Genomic DNA, 20,562 nt, shown 5'->3' with positions numbered 1-20,562 from the left:
CAACTTTCCGTTCATCCACGATCTATTGTTTCCACGACTGGTTTTGTTCCTGCGGGCTTCTGACCCTTGTTTGGCTTCCGGTGGGCAATGCAAATCTCCGTACGTGGAAGTAAAACTTTGCCCTACACACGGCGCGGTGGTTCAGTTTGCTTGAATCTTCATCTGGCGGGCTATGGGAGTAAATATTCATCTTTCCGTTCCCGACCGTACCGGGGCGGTCATGTTTGTTTATCTACTTTCGACACAAGTGTTCTTTATTGGTTCTTTTCCATCCACGCGCTGGGCCTCATAAATATGTATACATATTTTAATCCTTCCTTTACCAGCAACTCTATGGATATTGCTGTAGGGTACACTATTATGGCTTAAAGTGTGTTAAACTTAAGGAAAGGAACATAACAAACAGACAACCAACCAATAGTTAATGTAACAGCCTTTTCAAATAAATCCATTTATTTGGTTTTCAGTTTTGTGCCCCCTTTGGTATCAGTTTTCGGAAAGAGCAAGACCCACAGCAGAATCCAGCAGGGAATGAAGATGAGCGATACCAAATCGAACAGCCAGTTTCCGTAGATCTGTCCATGAGAAAGAACCATGTTTAAAGATCGATTCATAACTGGAAATGTGCCTTTTTGTTAGCATACCATGGAATCCACGATGGAGTACGTTAACGCGTCCATGGTGGCCATAAGAGCTTTTCCAAGCAAAGGTTTCAGCGCCAACTCGGGAAACAGGCTCCATGTTAGACCGAGTAGCACCAGGTACAGCACCGTCATCGGGTGAAGCAGCAGGCAACAGAACCATGACAGTCTGCAAATGAACCGAAAGAATATAGTAAAGGAACAGTCCGCACGCGACAAACGTAAACTACTTACAATCTCGAGGAGGACGTAAATGTTGGTCGCAGCAGAATGATAAACGGTACCAGCGCAACGGACAGTAGAAAGGCGAGTGAAAAGTTTAGCATTCCAACGGCCAGCAGAACGGTGCCCAGTTCCAGCAAAACGGCCACCTGTAGCGCATCGATATTGATCGGTGTGAGCGAGCAAAACGCGGGCAAGGTGACGGCAATCGTCGAAACGGTCACAAACAGGGTGAAGAATCCGAACTGCGTAGCTAGATCGGCCTGGTGCAAATACTGATTGATGGCTGTGCTGTTGGGCAAATACATGGCCAACGCTCCGATGGAATGTGCCACTAGAAGGACAAGACCGACCGAGAAGTAACCGATGTCCGCCTTGGGTTTCTCCTTCACCTCCGTTTCGCCGTCCGCTGGGTCATCGTCGGAGTAGTAGATCGCGAGGTAGTGAATGAACGCTTTAATCAACAACGAGCCGGCCATCAGGGCCAAGCTTGGCATGTAGTCACCGATCGATACGAACCGATCGTTCGCTACGAGAATGTAGAAGAAGAAGCTCTGATGAAAGCGTTCCAGCAGATTATTTAAACTGCGACTAATGCCCTCGATGATGCGCAGCATCGAACCGACTTCTTGGTTCTGGGCATGCGGCTTATCACGCTTAACCGCTTCCAGTGTGAGTGCTTCGATGCCGTACTTGTGGAAGAGCCCATGGTTTCCGGTCGGGACACCACTCGCTTGCGAGAACACCATCGACAAGAGGTTGTACAATTTGTCCTGGTAACGGTACGACCGTTTTGGATTCACCGAGTTTTGCTTGTACCCGGCAACGATCCCATTCTTCGACGACAGCTTCTGCACCAGGTTGTGCAAATCCAAGTTCGGCAACTGTCCGTTTAGTCCTTCGATTTTCAAATTGATGTGACTAATGTCCAGCCCTTGCACTTCCAAATTAATGGCCGCCTGAATGGAGCCAGCCCGGGCCCGTAGCGAACCGGAGTCCAGTATCCGTGGCCCATCTTCGGCACCGTGGTACGCCTCTAGCCAAGCTTGCATTCCCAGCTGCTCCTGTTCGGTGACCAGAAATACGATGTCCTTTGCCCAGTACTTCTTTTTGCGGGCAAAGTCGGCAAACGCCAGCATTAGTGGCACACCGGCGGCAACATCCGTGTGGACCGTTTCCGGCGGTCGATAAGGAACGCTGATAACGATCGATTCCGTCGACGCGATGCGAGGCGCTCGAAGGATTCCAAACACGTTTTCTCCCGTGAAACGCTACAAATGGAAAAAGCTAAATAAGTACCGTAAAAGATTGAGCACCGTCTCACTTACCTTGCCACCACCGAACGGATAGTTCAGCGTAAAGTTGTGGGTATGCGTTTCCAATCCAAACCGCCGCATCTTGGCCAGTAACCACGGATAAGGAATTCCCTTTGGGTAGTTTTCCCGTTCCCTTTGTAGCTCGCCGGCCAGCGATTTCACTAGCGTCACCGTTTCCATATCCAGCTCCGAGTTGACCAGTCCCGGCAGAAGGGCATTCTCCGAGAAGTAGGTCGCGGAACTGAAGTTGTTGTCCGGCAGGGCACAGAAAAAGCCAACGCCCAGCAGATACAGCAACAGACAGATCAATGTGTTGTACTTCACCAGCTTACGGCAGTATTTGGCTTTTTGCGAGATCGATGGGTTAGTTAACAAGCCCATTTTGTTAATTTTATTCCCACAATAATGCTATTTCAAAGGGTATTTTCACAAAAAACGATTATCCGAGAGAGACAAGTTTGTTGTGATGTTTCGCAGCCGGCTGTCACGCTATCATCCCTTCAGAAACAGGCTGCTTTACGAAGCGTTACCATGCCGTAACGCTAGTCGGCAGTTTGACGTTCCGCTTTGTTTTTAAAAACAACGGCCTTCTTTAACGTCTTGTTGTGAAATTTGGGCTTGGGTGTAACAAAAATGTTTCCTGCTCTGCAAGAGTGTATCCAAAAGACGCAGGATAATCTGTACCGTGGTTTCATCTCCACTGACCAAACTGGACTTCCGTGGCTCGATGTTGAGTATAAAACGTTGTGAACGAAGTGCTTAAAATTAACGAAATTCGTATTCCCTTCCCAGTCCGTCTGTGCCAATCTACAGCAGTTGCTGCGCATCGTGCACAAATACCTCATCTTCGAGAGCCACGGCAACGTCGGAACATTGGAAACATGCTTCCTGTGCATCTCGCAGATAGTAACGTGTATCCGGTGGCTAGAGAAGACCATTGCGATGGAACAAACCCCGGCCGAAAAGACCGGTAAACGACAGCCACTGCCACAGTCGAGGCAATGTTTTCTCGATCGAATCATCTGGTGCCTGGAGCGACTCAAAACGACCCTGGAGTCTGGTGGCGGGCCAACCGAGAGTGTGACCGAATCCAACTTTGTCACCTACCTCGACCTGGCCCTCAGCCTCGTCGGTCCGCTGACGGTGGCCAGCGAAGAGGAGTACTCCGAGGGTGAGTACGATGCAGCGTATCGCTCCGTGATTGTCGAGAGCGGGCGCATTCGATCCGTCCTCGAGGCACTGATTTCACAGACGTTCGGATTCTGTAACGTGCTGCCGGAGGAAGATCGCAAACGGGTGACGGCCTGCTGCCAGAAGGTTCTTCGCGAGTGTGCGGCAATGGAGCGGGCTGCACCCAGTGAGACGGGGTCTAGTAACAAGAAGCTGTGTGCCAGCGTACTGGAAGCGGCCATCTATCAACTTGAGACACGCGTGAATGAGTGCTTGCTGCGGTTAGTGTACGAAACCTTCGGGGACACCGATCGACGGCTGCTGGCCGAACTCCGGAAACGGATTGGCAGCACCACCGACGAGGACGATATGGACGAGCTAACGAAACCGTTCGATGCCTACGTGGATCGGTTGATGCAGATCGGTCTGTTTGCCATCTCGTATGCCGATGACCTAAAGGTTTCGTCCGCTATCCGCAGTGCTTTAGCGTCGATCGAAGCACTCGATTCGTACCTCATCCCGTCGCTGTATCTAAAGTCGGACAACAGCACAACGTTGCTGGAGGAACACTGGCTAGACGAATCGGCCAATCTCGGGCGGCTTGTTCACGAGGTAGTTGATACGGGCGCATTCGCCTTATCCTTGATCGAACTATTGGATTCAGCGATCGATACCCTTGAGCAGGGGTACGATCCTGCCCACGGGTTGGAAATGGTACGAAAGGCCGCGATATTTTTACACCATTTGGAAGAAACCATCCCCGAAACGAAGCTTCAGGAAGAACCGCTTAAGCAACCGTATACCGATTACCGCACGATGACACTGGAGTGTCGGGCGATCGTAGAGCGAACCCAGGAAGACCCGACGATCGATTCGAGTCGTGTAATCAAACGTTTTCGGGTGCTGCTGGGTAAGCTGCGTAAGATACAAGCCCTTGCAAGCAGCAAGGGAGCCAATACGAAGGGGCATGCCCCCCAAAAGGACCATTGTCCCGAGCAAAAAGATACCGCAGCTACATCCGAGGCTTCTCCGGTGGGAAAGGAAATAGAAGAAAGCGTACGCGGGTTGTTCTCTGCCAACCAGATCCGGATGTCCTCCACCAACATACTGTACCGCAGTAGACGCGGAGAACCGACCAAGTGTAGGTTGGAGCCTGTTTCGCTGCTAGAAATTAACACGTTCACCGACATCATCAAACACCGCCAGATGCTCGCTGCTGCGTCTCTCGAAAGCGGATCGTTGCGGAGAAAGACTCCGAGAAGTAGGAAACGAACCGCGATTTCAAAATCAACCGCGATCGCTGATCGATTGATTTCATTTTCACAGGAAACAGCCTTCGAGTGGCAATCTTTAAAAAGCAGCAACGCTTACTGACAGCAGAGATGTATGAAAGCATCAAGAGTGATATCGATCTGCAGATTACAGGTTCGTGTCGGTTGGCTGTGGCCACACCCGGTCACCGGTTCCGTACAGCTCTCTGATGTTTTTATTACAGAAATTCTCGATGAGCTCACCGATCTTTCCGGCACGTTCACCAAGGCCCCTCCGGAGTCACCAAAGCCGGTCCAGGATTCATCGAAGTCCCTCATTCGAAAGTCTATCACGAACGAAGAGATAGCGATCGAGGATGGTCACAAAATAAGAATAAACATCTTTACGGAGCTGTAATGTGTATCGGAGCTATCATCACAAATTTTAATCACGATCACTTTATAGAGTAACAGTAAAGTAATGGACTGCACAAAATTGTATAAAACTGAAGTCTTTTTATTCGCAAAATTTGCTTAAGAAATGGGAAGGGCCGCGGAAGGGGCCCCTTTTGTTCGCTACCATGTCACGAAAACGGAGCATAATATTTACAATGAGGGAATGTCGGCCGCCAGAAACGGTCGGCAGCCTTAGCGGGGAGCACCTTCAAATATGAATCATTAAAAAGACATCTAAACGTACGTAAGAAGCACAGCTCTATTCCGGTCACTACAAGCGATACTACTTGAGCAAAATTAGACTACAATAAATCTCTGTGCAATCTTCTGTCCGTTCCGCTCGCGTTTGTACGATAAAATGCATTAAGAAACCTCTTAGAAACGTGCCGCAGCGTAGCGCAATGAAGAGAAAAGAACACCTATCTGTCCAGCACCCGAAGGCAGCACCTTGATTGCCGGGTCCACTGGTCCGGCGTGTGTCACGATTGATTGCCAATGATTCGCTACTACTGTCTAATGGCGTTTTTTTGCTCACCCGACTCGGCTCCGGGGAGCAAAGAGACCCCGATTCGAGTAAGGATGGCCTAAAATATAGTTGCTGTGCCCGCGTATAGGTAAGAGAGCACTTTGCGGTTAAACTTCTATAAAGTGTATAAAATTGAGTTACCACTCCTTATCACACATCGTTTCTTGTGTTACCGATTTTATCTACAATCGCGCTTGAACCGTCGCGAACAATCTTATCGACTACCGAAGAACCCCAACTAAAGAGAAATCACCCATTCGTAGGCTGTGTCTAACTCTCGTGAAAACTCTCGCAAGCGAACGAATCCGCCGGTTCGTAGGGGGACCACCGAGGGATCATCGCTTTCTTAGTCGATCGCTGCTATAGTTGGTATAATAGGGGCCACTCTTCCATCCTGCGACCGCGTACAGTCGCGTCCCTACAGCAGGTTGTTGTAGAAGACGTATAGTAAAAGGTAGAAGACGGTGACCCGCAACGTACGTTCGCTTGCGACTAACCATCATGCATGGGCACCGTTCGTGGTAGTGACACACCCAGCGGTGCTACTACTTGTTCCACTCCACCGATTGTAGCCAAAAGCCGGTGGGCTCGTGGCCACGGTGACCAACGGTGGCGGAGGCGTTGCCATCGGCGGTGGCATCAGTTGCCGGGTCAGAGAGGAATGTGGTCGATAGAAGCGCAAATAGTGGACGTAACCTTCGTCGTCCATCGTAAGAAATTTGCTAAAGTCCCGGTTCACTATCAGGCGCCTCGAGCGCCCCACCAGCTTGATGCACGACAGCAGGTGCGGTTTGTCGGATGATCCACGCTTGTCACACCAGGGGGCCGACTCCTCGAACCGATCGCCGAAGACGAAGCTGCGCTGTCCCGGGCTGCCGTAGAGCGGCGTCGAATATCCGGAATGGTTGCTACCGGTCGAGCGACGGCCAATGTCGATGGCACCCGGCGACATGCAATCACCACCGCCACCGCTGCTGTTTGGGAGGACTTTGCGGGCCGAAAAGCGCCCCGAAAGCCGCGCCGCCGAGGTGCTCTTGCGGGGCTGATTGTTGTACACGTAGTCGACGCTCCAGAACACGATCTGCTCCCCGACGCTGGCCAGTATATGCGGGGCGCCGGGTTCGGCCCAGTTGCTAAAGTACAGCGCGGTCACCGGGAAGGTGTGCGACTCCAGGACCGTCAGCTGCCGGTTCAACTCCAACAGGTGTACCACAATGCGCCCATCGTGGCAACCGACGGCAAGGAACTCCGCATCCGAAGATACGGTACAGCTGCAGATCACTTCGTTGTGACGCCGACCTGCGCTCGGTTTGATGGTCAGCAGCTCGTCGAATGGTGCCAGATCGGACGTTTCAATGGCCGCCTGCGGAAGCCCCAGGTGGTACACGATACCGTCCGCCGTGCAGAGGATGAGGGCGGACGAGCGGACTGACTGATGGTACGCGGAAGCCCCGTACGATCGTTCGATCTCCTTTTGTACTAACTCTAGTTTCTGCATTTCCATGTCATAAATCTGTTTTGAAGCGGGGAACAAAAAAAAGGATGCATTAGTCAGCTTTTAGGCAGGGATCACCGGCTCTAACTCTAACCTGAATGGAGCAGCGATCACCGATCAGCAGTAGGAACCGATCGTACAGCAGATAGCAGTGGCGTATCGTATCGGTAAGCTCAAGCTGCACGCGCTCATCGACAAACACCTGGCAGCGGGACTTTCCACTTACAACCACAACCTCCGATACCGTCCCCAGCTCCGAAACGCACCGAAAACACTCGAGGTACTCCACCTTCGTCTCCAGAGAGGCCAATTCTTCCACCTCGGAGTCACTGCGCCACGAGGACAGCCTCAAAAGCTTGCCGTTTTCCAGCCCCAAGTAGTACGCGGACTGGGCCTTGAGTAGCTGCGTGACCGGTGCGTTGACATTCCCGTTCTGGAACGAAAGCTCGTGGCCACTGGTGCCCACCTCGGTGTCAGTGTCGGGCAGTTGCATCTGCTGAAGGGTACAGTGGCGATCGATCGTGTTTAGCTGGACGGACGCTTCGCCAGCGCCATCGTCGAGGTTGGCGTGAAACACGGTGGTACCCTCGAGGTGGTACTGGCTGCTCACGACCTGATTACCCGAGGCCAGCGAGATGCTGTAGAGGTTCATCGCATTCCCACCGTCTTTTGCCGTCGACACGAGCAGCACGTGCAGCATGCTCGAGTCCATCAGGAGCACGTCGAGATCGATGATCGAGTGGCTAATGTTCATACGACGGATCTCCGTCTGCTGGCCAATGTCGATGATGGAGATGCCACGCTCCGTCCCAAGCACCACGTAGCGCAAATCCTCCGTCAGCACGCTGCACGTGTTGTCCCCGTTGTGGTTATAGTGCACCACGATCGGTGCCATGATCGTCGGTTTCATCGAGCGCAATCGAATCTTGTGTGTGTTCACGAACAGCAGCTGATCGCCGAGCTGGTGGACGGTGAGGACCCGCGGTTCTTCAAACTTCGCCTCCACGCTCGTGGACATCATGTTGAAGATAAGGCCCACCGGTACGCCGTTATCGATCGCGAGAAACAGGCAACGGCGCACAGCCCCACTCGCCCGACCGCTGGTCTCCTTCAGCGGCAGCAAGCAGTAGGCACTCCGGATCTGGGTCGGATACTTGATGTCGGCCTTGTCCGTGCGAAACACCGACGTGTACACCTTGTACACACAGAGCACACCGTCTTCGCTGATCGCGATCAGTTCCGTGTGGTTGTCCTGCCGCAGTACGCAGAAGCTGCTGAATCCGCTCGCCGCCTTGAGCGTCATTTCGGCTTCGCGCGAAATCCCGTTCGGCTGGCGATAGTCCGGACTGTCGGGCACGTTCTTGGTCGACCACACCTTGATCGTTCCGCGCCTGTTCAGAGCCACCAGAAAGTGGTTGATCTTCTGTATGTCGACGATCTGATCACCGTCGCAGCCCTTAAACGTGACCGGTGGTATGTTGTAGAACACGGACAGGTTGACCAGCTGAATGTCATTGTTGGCCAGCGACACAAACACGTGGTCCGAGTCCAGGAATCGCACCTTCAACGGACGGTTGCACAGCTTCACCACCGACGTCTGCAAACAGTGGGCCCTGTGCGGGGGGACAAGAAACAATTAAGTACCGATCATAATGACCCCCAGGTCACCCCTGGCCAGCTTCGGGCACTTACACATCACGGAACCAGACGCGGTTTCGGAACTTCTCCACCTGGCGCTCGGCCATCAGTGCGATCTCGCCCGGGAAGTTGAGCGCCCGCTGCAACAACCGTGCGTCGTCCGACAGCAGACACTCGCCCCCCGTCAGGAAGTCGATCAACGTGTCAATCAGCGAGTCCTTGTCCTCCAGCTGGGGGAAAATGTGATCCTGATACTTGCGCAGATCACCCACCGTGTTGGCCAGCCCGGCAATGCGCAACTTCTGCTCCAGGAACCCGAAGTCCTGGTACAGTTGCTCGAACAGATCGTACTCCCGGGCCTCGTCGATGTGGTACCCGATGTAGAAGTGGAAGTAGTCATCGTTCGGGAACTCGTTGATCAACTCCAGCTCCCGACGGTGGGCCAACTTTTCGCGAATGCTTCGGAGGGGAAGGAATCAAACAAAAGCCGTCGTTTAATTAGAATGACCAAGGCCGAATGACCGCCTGGCTGACGGGTGTTAATCTTCCAGGTGTATTATTATTAGTCAGAGAGGATTCCCTCTAGATTTTTTGCAAACAGTGTATCGGATGTATCGAGGTGTGTGTTCGGATTAGGAACAAGCGTGCATACCTATAGCTCTCTAGCAGACGGCGATGAAGGTTTAATATGTCCGCGTTCGGTGGGTGTTTGATCTCGTTATAACAAATGTATTGCATCATATAAAACAACTTATTCTTACAAACGCGCTTCTCCAGCAGTCCGCGGCGCTCCAGCTTCGACACGATACTCTCGGTGGTTTCCTTGTCCTTCTGCCAGTACATCTCCAGCACCTGATAAAAAAAGTAAACGGCGTGCGTCAGTGTGTGTGGATGTGCCTGCGTGAGTAGTGACGGGACGAGAATTCCTCGGGAGCTGATCGTTGTTAGTCGGAAGGATTAGCGATTAGCGACGGACAGTGTTAGTACCGAAGGAGGGGGCCAAACGGAATAGAAGCAAACATTACACGCAACGACAGCGGAACATTGTCCCGGAAGATGACCAGATCCCGGAAGCACTGCTGTTCCTCCTCGCTGAACTGGCTGAGCGTGCTGGCGATCGTGCTGGCGATCTTTTTCGACTTTTCGTACTTGAAGAACTTGACGTTCTCGACGTGCTGCTCCCAGTCGATCGGTACCTCGCACCGGCTCTCCTCGCTCATGCGCAGCGCGATCAGGTTGACCAGAAACGGGTTGCCCTGGCAGTCGTGGTGGATGATGTGCGCCTTGTTCGGCAGCATCGCCATCTTCTTCTTCAGCACCCGCGCGAACAGCTCCAGGCTTTCCGTCTCGGTGAAGCCCTTCGGCAGCTCGACGACGAACCGCTCCGATTCGCTGACCGTCTGCACCACGTCGTTGTTGCTCGAGATGACGACCGTTTTGCACTTGAAGTCAAAGTCCCGGATCAGTTTCGGGTCACGCACGTGCGCCAGCACCAGCAACCCTTCGGCGAACTTTTTGTCGAACTTCCGCACAAACGTGCGCTTCCAGTAGTCGATCTTGTTCGACGGATAGCTGTAGTTAATGCCCCGGTCGTCCTGCTTGTCCGCGTCCCCGAACTGAACCGACAGCTTCTCCAGCATCTCCAACACCGCTTCCTGCGTGGTGCAGTACGCCAGGTCGAGGTAGAAGATGCTGTAGTTCATCTGCTTCACGATCGTGTAGTCCTCGCACGCCTGGCTCACCAGCGTCTGCTTGCCCGTGCCGATTTTGCCGATGATGAAGAGGTACCGCTGCTCGGACGCACCGTGCCGCAGCGACATCAGGTGCTTGTGTATGATCCACCGCTGGTCCTTCCGGTACACGCTGATCGAGTCGTGCGACGGGATGCACGTTTCGTTCCGGTACGAGAGGTACCGCTTGTACTCCAGATTGTCCTTGTTGCGCGTCTTCTCCCACAGCTCCACGATCCAGTCGTAGTACCGGCGGAGCGCGTCCATGAACCGCGCCACTATCTGCGGATCGTGCGTCTGCTTGTACTCGAGCAGAATGAACATCAGATCCAGCCGGAAGCTGTCGCTCTGCTCGTGCCGAATGTCCTCGCACTCTTTGGCGCTGAGCACGCGGTGGTCCATCATCTCCTGCTCCACGTCGTAAAAGTCGAGATCGGCCAGCTGCGGGCGCAGCGTCTGTAGGCACAGGAGATCATTCATCGTGATTTAAAGCTCGTTACCGGTTGGCAGTGTGCTACCGAAAAAAAGGAAGAGACAGCAAAGACACACATTAAGGACATTGTTGTTGTTGATCGATTCCGCCCACTTAAAAGGCGTGTTGGTTCGAAATGAATTGATCGATCCGACATACCAGACCTTAAAGCCGAATATGGGGTCTTTTAACAAGAAATCACATTTATTTATTTAAAGTATGTGCCATCGCTAGCTGTAAGTTTCTCCCATTTCTCTAATAATTTGGGGATGCCTGTAGAATTCTGCGTCTTTTGAAGCAAACAAATTAGTCATACAATTACGACTTCCTCGTAGGGATCGAAGTGCTGCGCAGCCAATGCGTGTCCCATTGATGAAAATAGTCTGCTGAATACAGCGAGAGGGGTAGCAGTTCCCAGCCAAGAGCTTTGATTGTATCTTGAACCAGTTTGGCTTTGTTTCCAGGCGAATTGTCATGGAGCAAAACTACCTTATTTCATGTGGCACCGATTTTCCAATCTTCTGGATCTTTCCTAGAACCTTCAAATGTAGGGATATGGCGTATTGACACACATTTGACTGATCCCCCAGTTAATACATGCGAAGTTCGAAGAGCATGATCATGATTTAATGCGATTCTTCAGCAGGTAGCAGAAAACCAATGATGCCCGCATCTCGTACCTTTCAGGCACAAAAGTAACAGCCCTCAAAAGTAAATTTCCAATTAAAACATGTTTCGTTTTAAGCTGAAATCCTTTGCCAGATAACACCACAAGGTAATGTTGACAAAGAAGCATAATTAGGAGGATCAAATTGACAGCTGGAGCCATCTGTTTACACAATCTATCATTTTCGATTTTCATTCCTGACAGTACATGAATCTGATGTAATTTCATTCATTGATTCATTTATTCGTTTCGCGTCACTGATAGCTGATATGGGTCCTCACACTGTCGGAGTCTTATCAGCTCACCTGCGATTCTCTTCGATTCAAATCTCCGACCATTAGTCACCATCACACCGCACCATCAGATGCAGAATGCGCGGTGCCCTCACTCGGCTCATCAAACCGATAAGAGGGTAAATGAAAAGAAGCGAGGCTATAAAATTATCAAAAGACACGTACGGCCGGGCCCCATGTAAAAGGGGCACAGACAAATGGTCGCGTCACCACCGCCGGGCACCGGACCGCTCCGAATCCGAATCCGGCCCATCATGCACCACGCGAAACAGGTTTGGCGGCCATTTGAAGTGTGATGATGGTCTTTGGATGATCGGCGGCAGCAGAAAGCGATAAAGGCAAGTGCGGTGCTGCAGTTTTACGAGGGGCTCGCATTCGTCACAGAGCGGGCACACAATGCGGATAGTTTAAGGCCGATGCCGACGAGCCACTCTGGAGCAGGAGATCGAGAGTAGGAACACACTCCACGCTTAAGTCAGTCGGAAGAAGCTGTGCTTTGTTTGCAGCCGGACAGCGCGCATAGCTTCGGGGAGTGCAATAAACATCGATCGTACTAACCACCGGCCGATATAGCCCGCGGGGAGCCCACCGACAATGGAATGACTCATGCACTTTTCTTGTGGCAGCATAATGTATGCCGACAAACGGGGGATCGTGGAATGCACAAGATGGCGATTCGATCGTTGGCGATTGGGGGTCACATTCAGCGTGCATTACCCAGACATTTTTTTATTTGGTGTGGTTAATTACCATCAACCAAGATCCCGATGGTGCATCTCGTACCAGATGCCGTTTCCTGTCGAACGGCCTTCTTTTTCTGTCCATTTTGAGACACACTGACTGACGTTTCATTTCGGGTTTATTTTATTCATTCCGTTCCACTGGCGATCGGTGGAACGCGGACCTCGAGGATCCCATGAGACAGAGGAACAGCGGGACAAACATATCAGCAGGCTATTTTAAGACGGTACTCGAAAAGAAAACGCCAACTCCAATTCCATGTTGCAGTGCAGCAAGACCGCACACAGCAACGTTTATCCTTCAGAAAAATGTGCTCCCCCAGCCAGCTGTTGCGCGCGCGTGTTGCGTACGCGTTGCGCTTATCTGATCGACATGTCGTTGATTTTAAGAACCAAACCACAAGCGACGCGATAACGTGGCACAGAGCGATGCGATTGTCCGTTTATCTTACTTCTTCCTCACAACACACAATACATGTTGTTTCAACATATTAATGGCGATCGCCACCGAAGGCTGATAAAAATAGCTGATCCCATCATCATCACCACGAATCACACCACGCCACGGAGGTGGGAGCCACCATTTTATGTTTTTAAACTGTTCCGCGGTCACCACGTCCTCTCTCTCTCTCTCTCTCGCTCTCTTCGAAACACCTGATTTGCATGTTTTGTCTGCCGGCGACGGGTGATGGCGCGATCAGGCCCCACCACCATCGGTCGTCATAGCATTATTAGCACCTTACCCTGGGCTTACCAATGATGATGCGTAAGACCTGGCGTAAAAAGTTCGCGGTTTATTGACCCCACGATGGGACGATGCGAAATCACGAGACCCACCTCGCGGCGAGAAGGATGTCCGTGAAATGGGTAGAACAACCTTCAGCAACAACCGATCGCTACACCGAATATGGAAGTTATGGATCCCTCGCTGTGTACTTCTCACAGTGACCGAATTCCTCACTCACCGTTCCACAGCAGGCTCGCTGGACACGGCCGTGCGCCGTCGTGGTTGTGAATGGATTTGGCTGGCGGCCGCCTTTGCCTTTGGCGATAGAATTAAAACACTGTGTTTAAAACACTGTAGAATTAAAACACATATGTTGCACTGTGTGTCCCCCGGCCCACTAGGTCACCGCAGTCATGACACAGACTGGCACTCCCCTTAAACAGCAATTCCCAGTGTCGCCGACGCTACCGAAACGGAATAACACGCGCTGCCGCCGCCGCCGTCGCGGATAAAGAGACGTTTGTGCTCGATCGCCACAAGACACATCCCTTTTAAGGGGGGAAATTAAAGATTGTCACTCCGGCCGCCGACCGGTGCTGCAGAGTGCAGCTGCAAAAATGCAGTCGTTATGCTGTGCGGCCACCGCCGCCGCCGTTGCTGCTACTGCTGTCCTCTGCTATATTTGTACAAAATGGCAAAGCGCGACACACGAGGTAGAGAGTGAAAAAACGGAATACGGCTCAAAACACGGCACCGATCACCACCCAACACAGCGCAGCACGCACGCGATCCTTCACGCGTTCCTCTGCCGTCGGCAGGTCTATCAGTCAGTACCGGACCCGCGGATTGGCCCTCTAATGGCACTCATACATACACCCGCGACTCGATCACGGATCTTCGCCACACAAAACTGTGTCCCAGAGTTCGCGATTATCGATTGTGTTGCTAACGATTTCAATTACTTTTATCACTCCACAGCCGTCACGGGAAAAACGGAATCGGAACACTAGAGGAACACAGAGCCTTTAAATGCAATAGTCGGTGCCAGCGATGCTGTTGACGCATCCACCACGAGCAACGTTCGCAACTAAACTGTTTGCCGAGAGGTCCAGGCGAGAGAGAGAGCCCGCGATACCGCAGACCCGCGCGCCATGACGACGTCTTGAGCTTTGATAGGTTAAGTCTCCCCACAAAACTGGTTTAAGCCCCCTCTCTCTCGCAGTGTCGAGCGGTCTCTCTCTACTCCTCTCGTGGTTCGCGGAACGCAAGTGTTTCTCGCGCGTACCCCAAGACATGCGCGAACTTCGCCTGACGACGCACTCCCGATGGACCTAATGCCTTCCTTCGACTTCAACAGGTTCGCTCAACTGGTTCGGCTCATTCTCTCTTTCACACACACTCGCGAAACATAATAAAAATCAACCCGTTGCACCCGGGACAACGAAGGAACCGATATCTTGCCCCCCAAAAAGACGCCTTTGTCAGCCAGCGATTTTCGCAAAACAGCAAAATCCCCGTGCGCCCCAAAGGGTTCAAGAAACTCCGACCATCGCCGAACGCCGCCGCCCCAGCACCAGGATCTGGATGAACCGGAATCGGAATCGGATCCTTGAGCGGAAAACGGGGACCGAGTTCTCGGCGAGAACGCGCAACATCTGCGCTGGGTGGCGGCGCGGCGAATGAACTCCGGTGACACAGATTTTTCCCACTGCCAAGGACAACCGTCTTGCGCCGAACGGGGCGGACCGGCGGAACAAAAAAACCCAGCACAACCACCCCCCTTCACGTAGTAGTTATTGTCCCGGGGTCTGGCGTTGCTACACTTATGGCCGGGTGAGAAGCGCGCAGATGTCGAATTTTGGACGAGTCGCTCTCGGAGAGGAACACTTTGGATTTTGGTTCGGTTCGGGTTCGGTATTGATATCTTATCGATCGAGATTACGATAACGCATATCTTATCGATCAGCTGTTCTTTTTTGTGAGCCGTAATTGAGCTGTGTGTTATTACCGCAAAGCGAGGATGTAGCAATAGTCACGGACCGATAATGGCCATCTATTGGTACAACACAAAAATCCCCAGTCTTGAGCTCTCGTTGTGGCCAGAGGTGTAAGAGTCTCCGCTCCAGCTCTGCGCTTGTTGATGGTGTTTCCGATGCACGCCAGACGGCCCCACTTACGGCCACTGATTTGTCAGGCGATCCTGGTGCGTGCCAGACAAAGAAACGAATACCATCAGTCAAGCACCGTGTGTTCGGGGTTAGCGTGACACATCCGGTCAGCGACGGGAGGGGAGGGCCTAGACCTAGACCGGGTGGTGGGAAAATCGGTGGAAAGTACAAAAAAGTGCATCTTCGGAAAACCCCGGCTCACCTCGCCACCGGGCCACCCCACGGAGAATTGGATGCACAGAGGAACACTCACGCTTTTCCGCCGCCATCGGCAGTGCGCAAGCCAGGAAAAGCTTCGTCCCGGTCCTTCGTTAATGGGGCCGGTTGTTCACCCACGCGATACGCTACGAGTTACGTCGGTGGGTTACTCGTTCCTTTTTTGGGTTGAAAGCTTTTTCGGGTGGCGGATGGATTTCCATTGTGGTGTGCTGACGTTGACCGAGCACGGTATGTTGTCCCGGGTCAGTAACACACATTGATCATCCCCGCACAATGTGGTCGCCCGACATCCAGTCACTCTCTCCCTCTCTCGCTCTCCCGCTCTCTCGCTCTGTCTCTTTGTTGGATCTTAAGCTTGGTTTTTGCATTTCGCACGATGGCGCGCGACCCGGAACAATGGATTACGACGAGTGTGCGCGCGGGTTGAGGACGATTCGTCTGCGCTTCCTCTGCGAAGGTCATCGCCATTACGCTTGGGTGGTTCTCTCTTTCGTCACCCACTTTCGACCCCAAAAAACCAAACGGTGAGCCATGGGTGTTGGGGTAGGTCGGCCATAGGTTGGGGCTTCACTTTTTTTTTGGGAGGTGTTGCTTTCGATTCCGGTTCCGGTGCGCGACAGACTGAAGCGGGGCTCAGTCAGTCGAGTCAACGACCGCGAGAAGCCCACATCGTCGGGTGTCGGTGCCGAGCTGTGGACGGTGCATTTGTTTGCACAGTCAATATGCGCCCGTGAGAGCAAACACATTTATTATGCATCCAAATACGATGCATCTAAATGGGTAAGCAATCTGTACGCAATTTGTTATTGATGCAATCGATTCACGGTGTCGTAGTGGTTTAAGGATTGTTTTTTTCTGTGAATTATGATTCACAAACAACCGTTAAATCAATTAAATAATTATGTAATTATTATGTAGGGTGTTCCATTACGACATGGAGATTGAAATGTTAAACAGCTCCGCCGTTATTTAGTCAATTAGACAAATAAGTCAAATCTGAAACGTCAATGCATGCCATTTTAGTCATAGACCAATTTACGGTAAAACAACGGACTACAATTGTAGCGCTGTCCGTTGAAAATAGTCATTCTATTTGGACCACTGCGAAAACTGTACGTGCTTATTAATGCCGATTTTTTCTGATTTCTTTCTGTGGGGTGTTTGAAGGGTAAGGTTTATGCCAGCCAACCAAATTCCATTGAAGAACTGAAAGCTAACATCACAGCAGAAATTAATGCTATTACGATATGTATTTCCGAAATATTGTCAAATGTAATGAAAAATGCCCAAAACGGGCCACTTTTTGCATGTCTAATGAAAGCGAACATTTGATTTGATCGACATTGTATTTTGGGCTTTTTATACCCTACAAAAATCTTGTTCATTTATCAAAATCGTCTAAAAAAAGCTGAGTTATTCGGCATTTCAATCTCTAAGTCTTAATGGAACACCCTGTATTTATAAAAGTGTTGCTATATTTTTACGGATCGAAATAATATTTAAGGAGGATAATACTTTTGAGTTCTCGAGCGATAAAGGAATTGCTTTTGCATCGGCCATCTTTCGCTCAGTCGTCCTGATTCAGAATGCTTCAAAGTACTTAACCGAAGCTCAGGATGTTCTTCAACATCCAAAATGAATCGTTATAATCCAAAGCATTGATCTTGACTGCATTTTCCATTTATTGTTACAGATTTTACAGAAAGTTACAGAAATAGACAAATGTGTCTCTGAAATTTAAATTATTAAATAGAAAAATGCAAATAAATATAAAATCAAGGGCAAGATGTATTGGAATTCGTTCCACTCGATCGGAAAAAATCATAACGCCCAATCCCGAAGAAACAACAACGCCCAGAAGGTCAGGGTATGTGACAGACACAGCGCGACCGTTCCAGTCGCATTAGAACCACCACTAAGCAGAAGAGAGTCATAAACTAATCACAAAGTGACATAAAACATGCATAATAAACCGTTGACAGTTGATTGGTTCCGTTGTGATTTATGGAAGGGCGGCTCGTAGGGAGACGCATAAAACACTTCCTTTGTTGGTTTTCTCCGATTGAGAATGCCAACCAACGGAGCGGCGATGGGCCGATGATGGGCCGATGGGTTTAGCTTTTACGAGCCGTGGCGTAATTAGTGACTTGTAAAAAACGCATTACTGCAGTCGATGATACGCACTGCCACTGGCCCTGGAATGCCTTTGGCAGCACAACGCGTTCCGCATGACGCTCCAGTAACTCGGTTGTCCTCGGAGGGCCTCAGTTAAACTAGAATCGCAGCACGGTTCCGGGAAAATGCACCCCCGCCGACGCCGGCCTTGGACGCTTCTTCCTCGACCATCGGCTTCGGGGGTCATAATCAGGGGTACGGAACGGGTCAGGTCGGGGCAAGGTCGGTCCTGATACCACAAAGAGGTCGTGATGCTCGCTCGAGAAGTGGTTGAAGGCAAAAGCTTGGTTCAAAGTTTGAACCCCGAAAGGTCCTGCCACCGGGAGATCCTTTGTGCGTGTACGCCTCTCTCGGCTGGTGTCCTTCCGGGTCGGTCAAGGAATGTCAACCTGCACCGTCTTGTTTTGCGAAATGGTGAAACAAAGTGGATAAAGAGTGGCCAGAAAACGGAGGCGAAAAAAAATGCAGATCCCAAAAAGTCCTTCGTCTTCCGAGTGAGCGAGAGCAGGTTATTCGAGAGCAGGTTATTCGCGTTCACGGACACAAATGGGCCATTAGGGAACCCGATGAAGGAAGCCATCGACAAGTCAAGGTTATACAGCGAGTGTCTCTCGTAGGTAGGTAGGAACGCGGGTAGGTGTGTACGTTTCGCCCGAAACCCGAAGCCACGTGAAGAACCTGCCCGCCGCCGCCGACGATCCTGCGCCCGGAAAGGGTCGGAAAAACGTGTTGCCGCGACCGCCGCGTGTTGAATGGCGGTTTACAGGACAAGCCCTCACGCACACGCTCAAACGCACCTGCTGTTTACATCGCGCATAGTACCTGCGGCGTGTTGGTCGTCGTGTGTCCACGCGACGTTGTCATGGGCAACGCCTTTCCAGTGCGCAGGGGCGAGGGTTCTTTATGCACGCCACTATCGCGTACTCCACTTTCACAATGGGCCAGCAATGGGGTTGTGGTGGTCAAAAACGTTCAATTGGTACGCGACACCACATACTCTCTCAAGTGTCATGAATTTATTGCCCATGCTAAAACGCCTAGCTGGCCGCACTTTGGACCACAGTCCGCCAAAGACCGTGTTATGAAATCCTGATTGGCGACCAGAATCAGCAGCGCCATTAAGACGCCGCACAGCATAGCACATACACATGCACGCACCCAAGTGCTAGTGATTAAGGGGCGACAAAAGAAAAACACGAGACAAGCGCTCTCTGTCCCTCGGTGTTTTTGTGTCCGTTTTGGGCGGTTGCTTCTCAAGTGACATCGGAAACCCGTAAGTCATGTTGTTGATGAGCTATGCCACAGATGCTGCTCTTCGAAAGCATAGCGGCAGGAGGCACCACTTGAAGCATGTGTGAAGAATACGGTAGCAGCCGAAGCTAAATCATTTGAATTATCGCAACACACAAGGACGCCGCCGCTACTGTTGCTCGCGCGTAAGAATGTTGCTTCTTTCTTTGTTTGCGCGGCGGCGTTGTGTTGGTGCCCGATGCTGCTCTGGCCGAGGGGGTTCCCTCCTGCAGCGATGCAGCGCCAGGCAGAGCGAGAGAGATAGAGAGAGATAGAGCGGTTCACGGACACACGGATGCACAATGCATATGCATCTTCAGCAAGCGGTTAGAAGGTTCACGGTTAGCAGCTTACCTTGGGCAGTCGATTAATCGGATGGCGGAAATCTCCTTCCACGCAAACCATAGGCAGCGTTGTTGTAGCGTTATTGTTGATCCGGCACCACTATCGGAGCTCGATCCGGGGCCGACAATTGACTAAAGATGTGTTTTCGCTTTTACTATACTTTTCCAAACATTACTCTACATTACTCTACGACAACATTTAAAAACACACACATTAAGAAGCACATTGACGTACACCGAAAAGGACACCCATTTTTCTGTATTGGACTATACACAAATTAAAACACTTTGAACTACACAAAACATTGAGGCTACACCACGGCTATAAGGGGGACACCCGTCAGAGGATGGGCCCCTAAACAGTTACCAAACGCGGAAATGGGGACGAAACATCGGCACGCACGGACACATGTAAATGATTGCACTTATTTCGCAGCCACCAGCAACCCTTCCACCGCCGCCGCGAAGGATCCTGGCCACGCAGGCTGCCGCCGATGATGCTGGCTCATGGCTTCACGAATCACGCCCCGACAACCCAACCCGAATCACTGGCTCCCCATCGCGCTCCTTGGCGTTTGATGGATTCGCACTGCAACTGGCACAGGATTTACTATCGCACGCTGCGCATCGTAAACAATGAAGGTGATTGCCGCCGTTTTCGGTTGCGAGGAACGCGCCTCTATCGCCGCTGATTCCTCGGAAGCGTGTGTTGTTTTCGTGCGCCCGAACCGTTGCCGAAGCATTATTGTTTACACGGCGCGCGGTTGTGTTGGTGCTCATGCGCCCTGCGGCGTTAGTGTGCGTGTTGGGCCACCATTTAACGGTGCGATTTCAAAGAAACGATATTTTTATCATTGCTTTAGTGGTTTAAATGGAAACATTCGTGAATGGAACTTTGTTAGAACAGAAGGAAAAGGCGTAAAACATAGATGATTGAGTTAAATCTAATGAAGGGTTTGAAGGGATGAATGCACAAAATAACTTGAGCAACAATTCAACAAGAAAAAATGGCAATAAGTTGAA

The 20,562-nt window shown here is 51.3% G+C and overlaps 3 protein-coding genes across 3 annotated transcripts; 1 reads left to right on the top strand and 2 right to left on the bottom strand.

The window, feature by feature from the left end:
• Positions 1 to 452: 452 nt before the first annotated feature.
• LOC131215073 (glycosylphosphatidylinositol anchor attachment 1 protein) lies at positions 453 to 2,560 on the bottom strand. The gene is made up of 4 exons (XM_058209448.1): positions 2,192 to 2,560; positions 876 to 2,134; positions 645 to 810; positions 453 to 575 (listed from the first exon to the last, which is right to left on the bottom strand). The coding sequence occupies exons 1-4, from the start codon at positions 2,558 to 2,560 to the stop codon at positions 453 to 455; spliced, it is 1,917 nt and encodes a 638-aa protein (XP_058065431.1).
• Positions 2,561 to 2,812: 252 nt separating this feature from the next.
• Positions 2,813 to 5,017, top strand: LOC131216796 (serendipity locus protein alpha-like). Its single transcript, XM_058211376.1, has 4 exons — positions 2,813 to 2,908; positions 2,972 to 4,610; positions 4,676 to 4,774; positions 4,845 to 5,017. The coding sequence occupies exons 1-4, from the start codon at positions 2,813 to 2,815 to the stop codon at positions 5,015 to 5,017; spliced, it is 2,007 nt and encodes a 668-aa protein (XP_058067359.1).
• Positions 5,018 to 5,137: 120 nt separating this feature from the next.
• LOC131212473 (uncharacterized) lies at positions 5,138 to 19,714 on the bottom strand. The gene is made up of 6 exons (XM_058206355.1): positions 19,550 to 19,714; positions 9,740 to 10,958; positions 9,367 to 9,566; positions 8,769 to 9,173; positions 7,171 to 8,689; positions 5,138 to 7,094 (listed from the first exon to the last, which is right to left on the bottom strand). The coding sequence occupies exons 2-6, from the start codon at positions 10,922 to 10,924 to the stop codon at positions 6,081 to 6,083; spliced, it is 4,323 nt and encodes a 1,440-aa protein (XP_058062338.1). The 5' UTR covers positions 10,925 to 10,958; positions 19,550 to 19,714; the 3' UTR covers positions 5,138 to 6,080.
• Positions 19,715 to 20,562: the final 848 nt, after the last annotated feature.

The sequence above is a fragment of the Anopheles bellator genome, chromosome 1 (genome assembly GCF_943735745.2).
Source record: "Anopheles bellator chromosome 1, idAnoBellAS_SP24_06.2, whole genome shotgun sequence".
NCBI classification, from domain to species: Eukaryota; Metazoa; Arthropoda; class Insecta; order Diptera; family Culicidae; genus Anopheles; species Anopheles bellator.
Note: the sequence above shows the minus strand (reverse complement) of the source record. Positions and strands in the feature narration are given on the sequence as shown.

Bases quoted from the DNA above. Each gene is read 5' to 3' on its own strand.
- LOC131215073 (XM_058209448.1), bottom strand. From the start codon at position 2,560: ATGGGCTTGTTAACTAACCCATCGATCTCGCAAAAAGCCAAATACTGC. The intron at 2,135-2,191 runs GTAAGTGAGACG...TTCCATTTGTAG, and splicing joins ATCCGTTCGGTGGTGGCAAG to CGTTTCACGGGAGAAAACGT. The intron at 811-875 runs GTAAGTAGTTTA...GTTCATTTGCAG, and splicing joins TTTACGTCCTCCTCGAGATT to ACTGTCATGGTTCTGTTGCC.
- LOC131216796 (XM_058211376.1), top strand. From the start codon at position 2,813: ATGTTTCCTGCTCTGCAAGAGTGTATCCAAAAGACGCAGGATAATCTG. The intron at 2,909-2,971 runs GTTGAGTATAAA...TTCCCTTCCCAG, and splicing joins CTGGACTTCCGTGGCTCGAT to TCCGTCTGTGCCAATCTACA. The intron at 4,611-4,675 runs GTAGGAAACGAA...TCATTTTCACAG, and splicing joins GCGGAGAAAGACTCCGAGAA to GAAACAGCCTTCGAGTGGCA.
- LOC131212473 (XM_058206355.1), bottom strand. From the start codon at position 10,924: ATGAATGATCTCCTGTGCCTACAGACGCTGCGCCCGCAGCTGGCCGAT. The intron at 9,174-9,366 runs GTATGCACGCTT...TCCCCTCCGAAG, and splicing joins CGTCTGCTAGAGAGCTATAG to CATTCGCGAAAAGTTGGCCC. The intron at 8,690-8,768 runs GTAAGTGCCCGA...CCCCCCGCACAG, and splicing joins CGCGTCTGGTTCCGTGATGT to GGCCCACTGTTTGCAGACGT.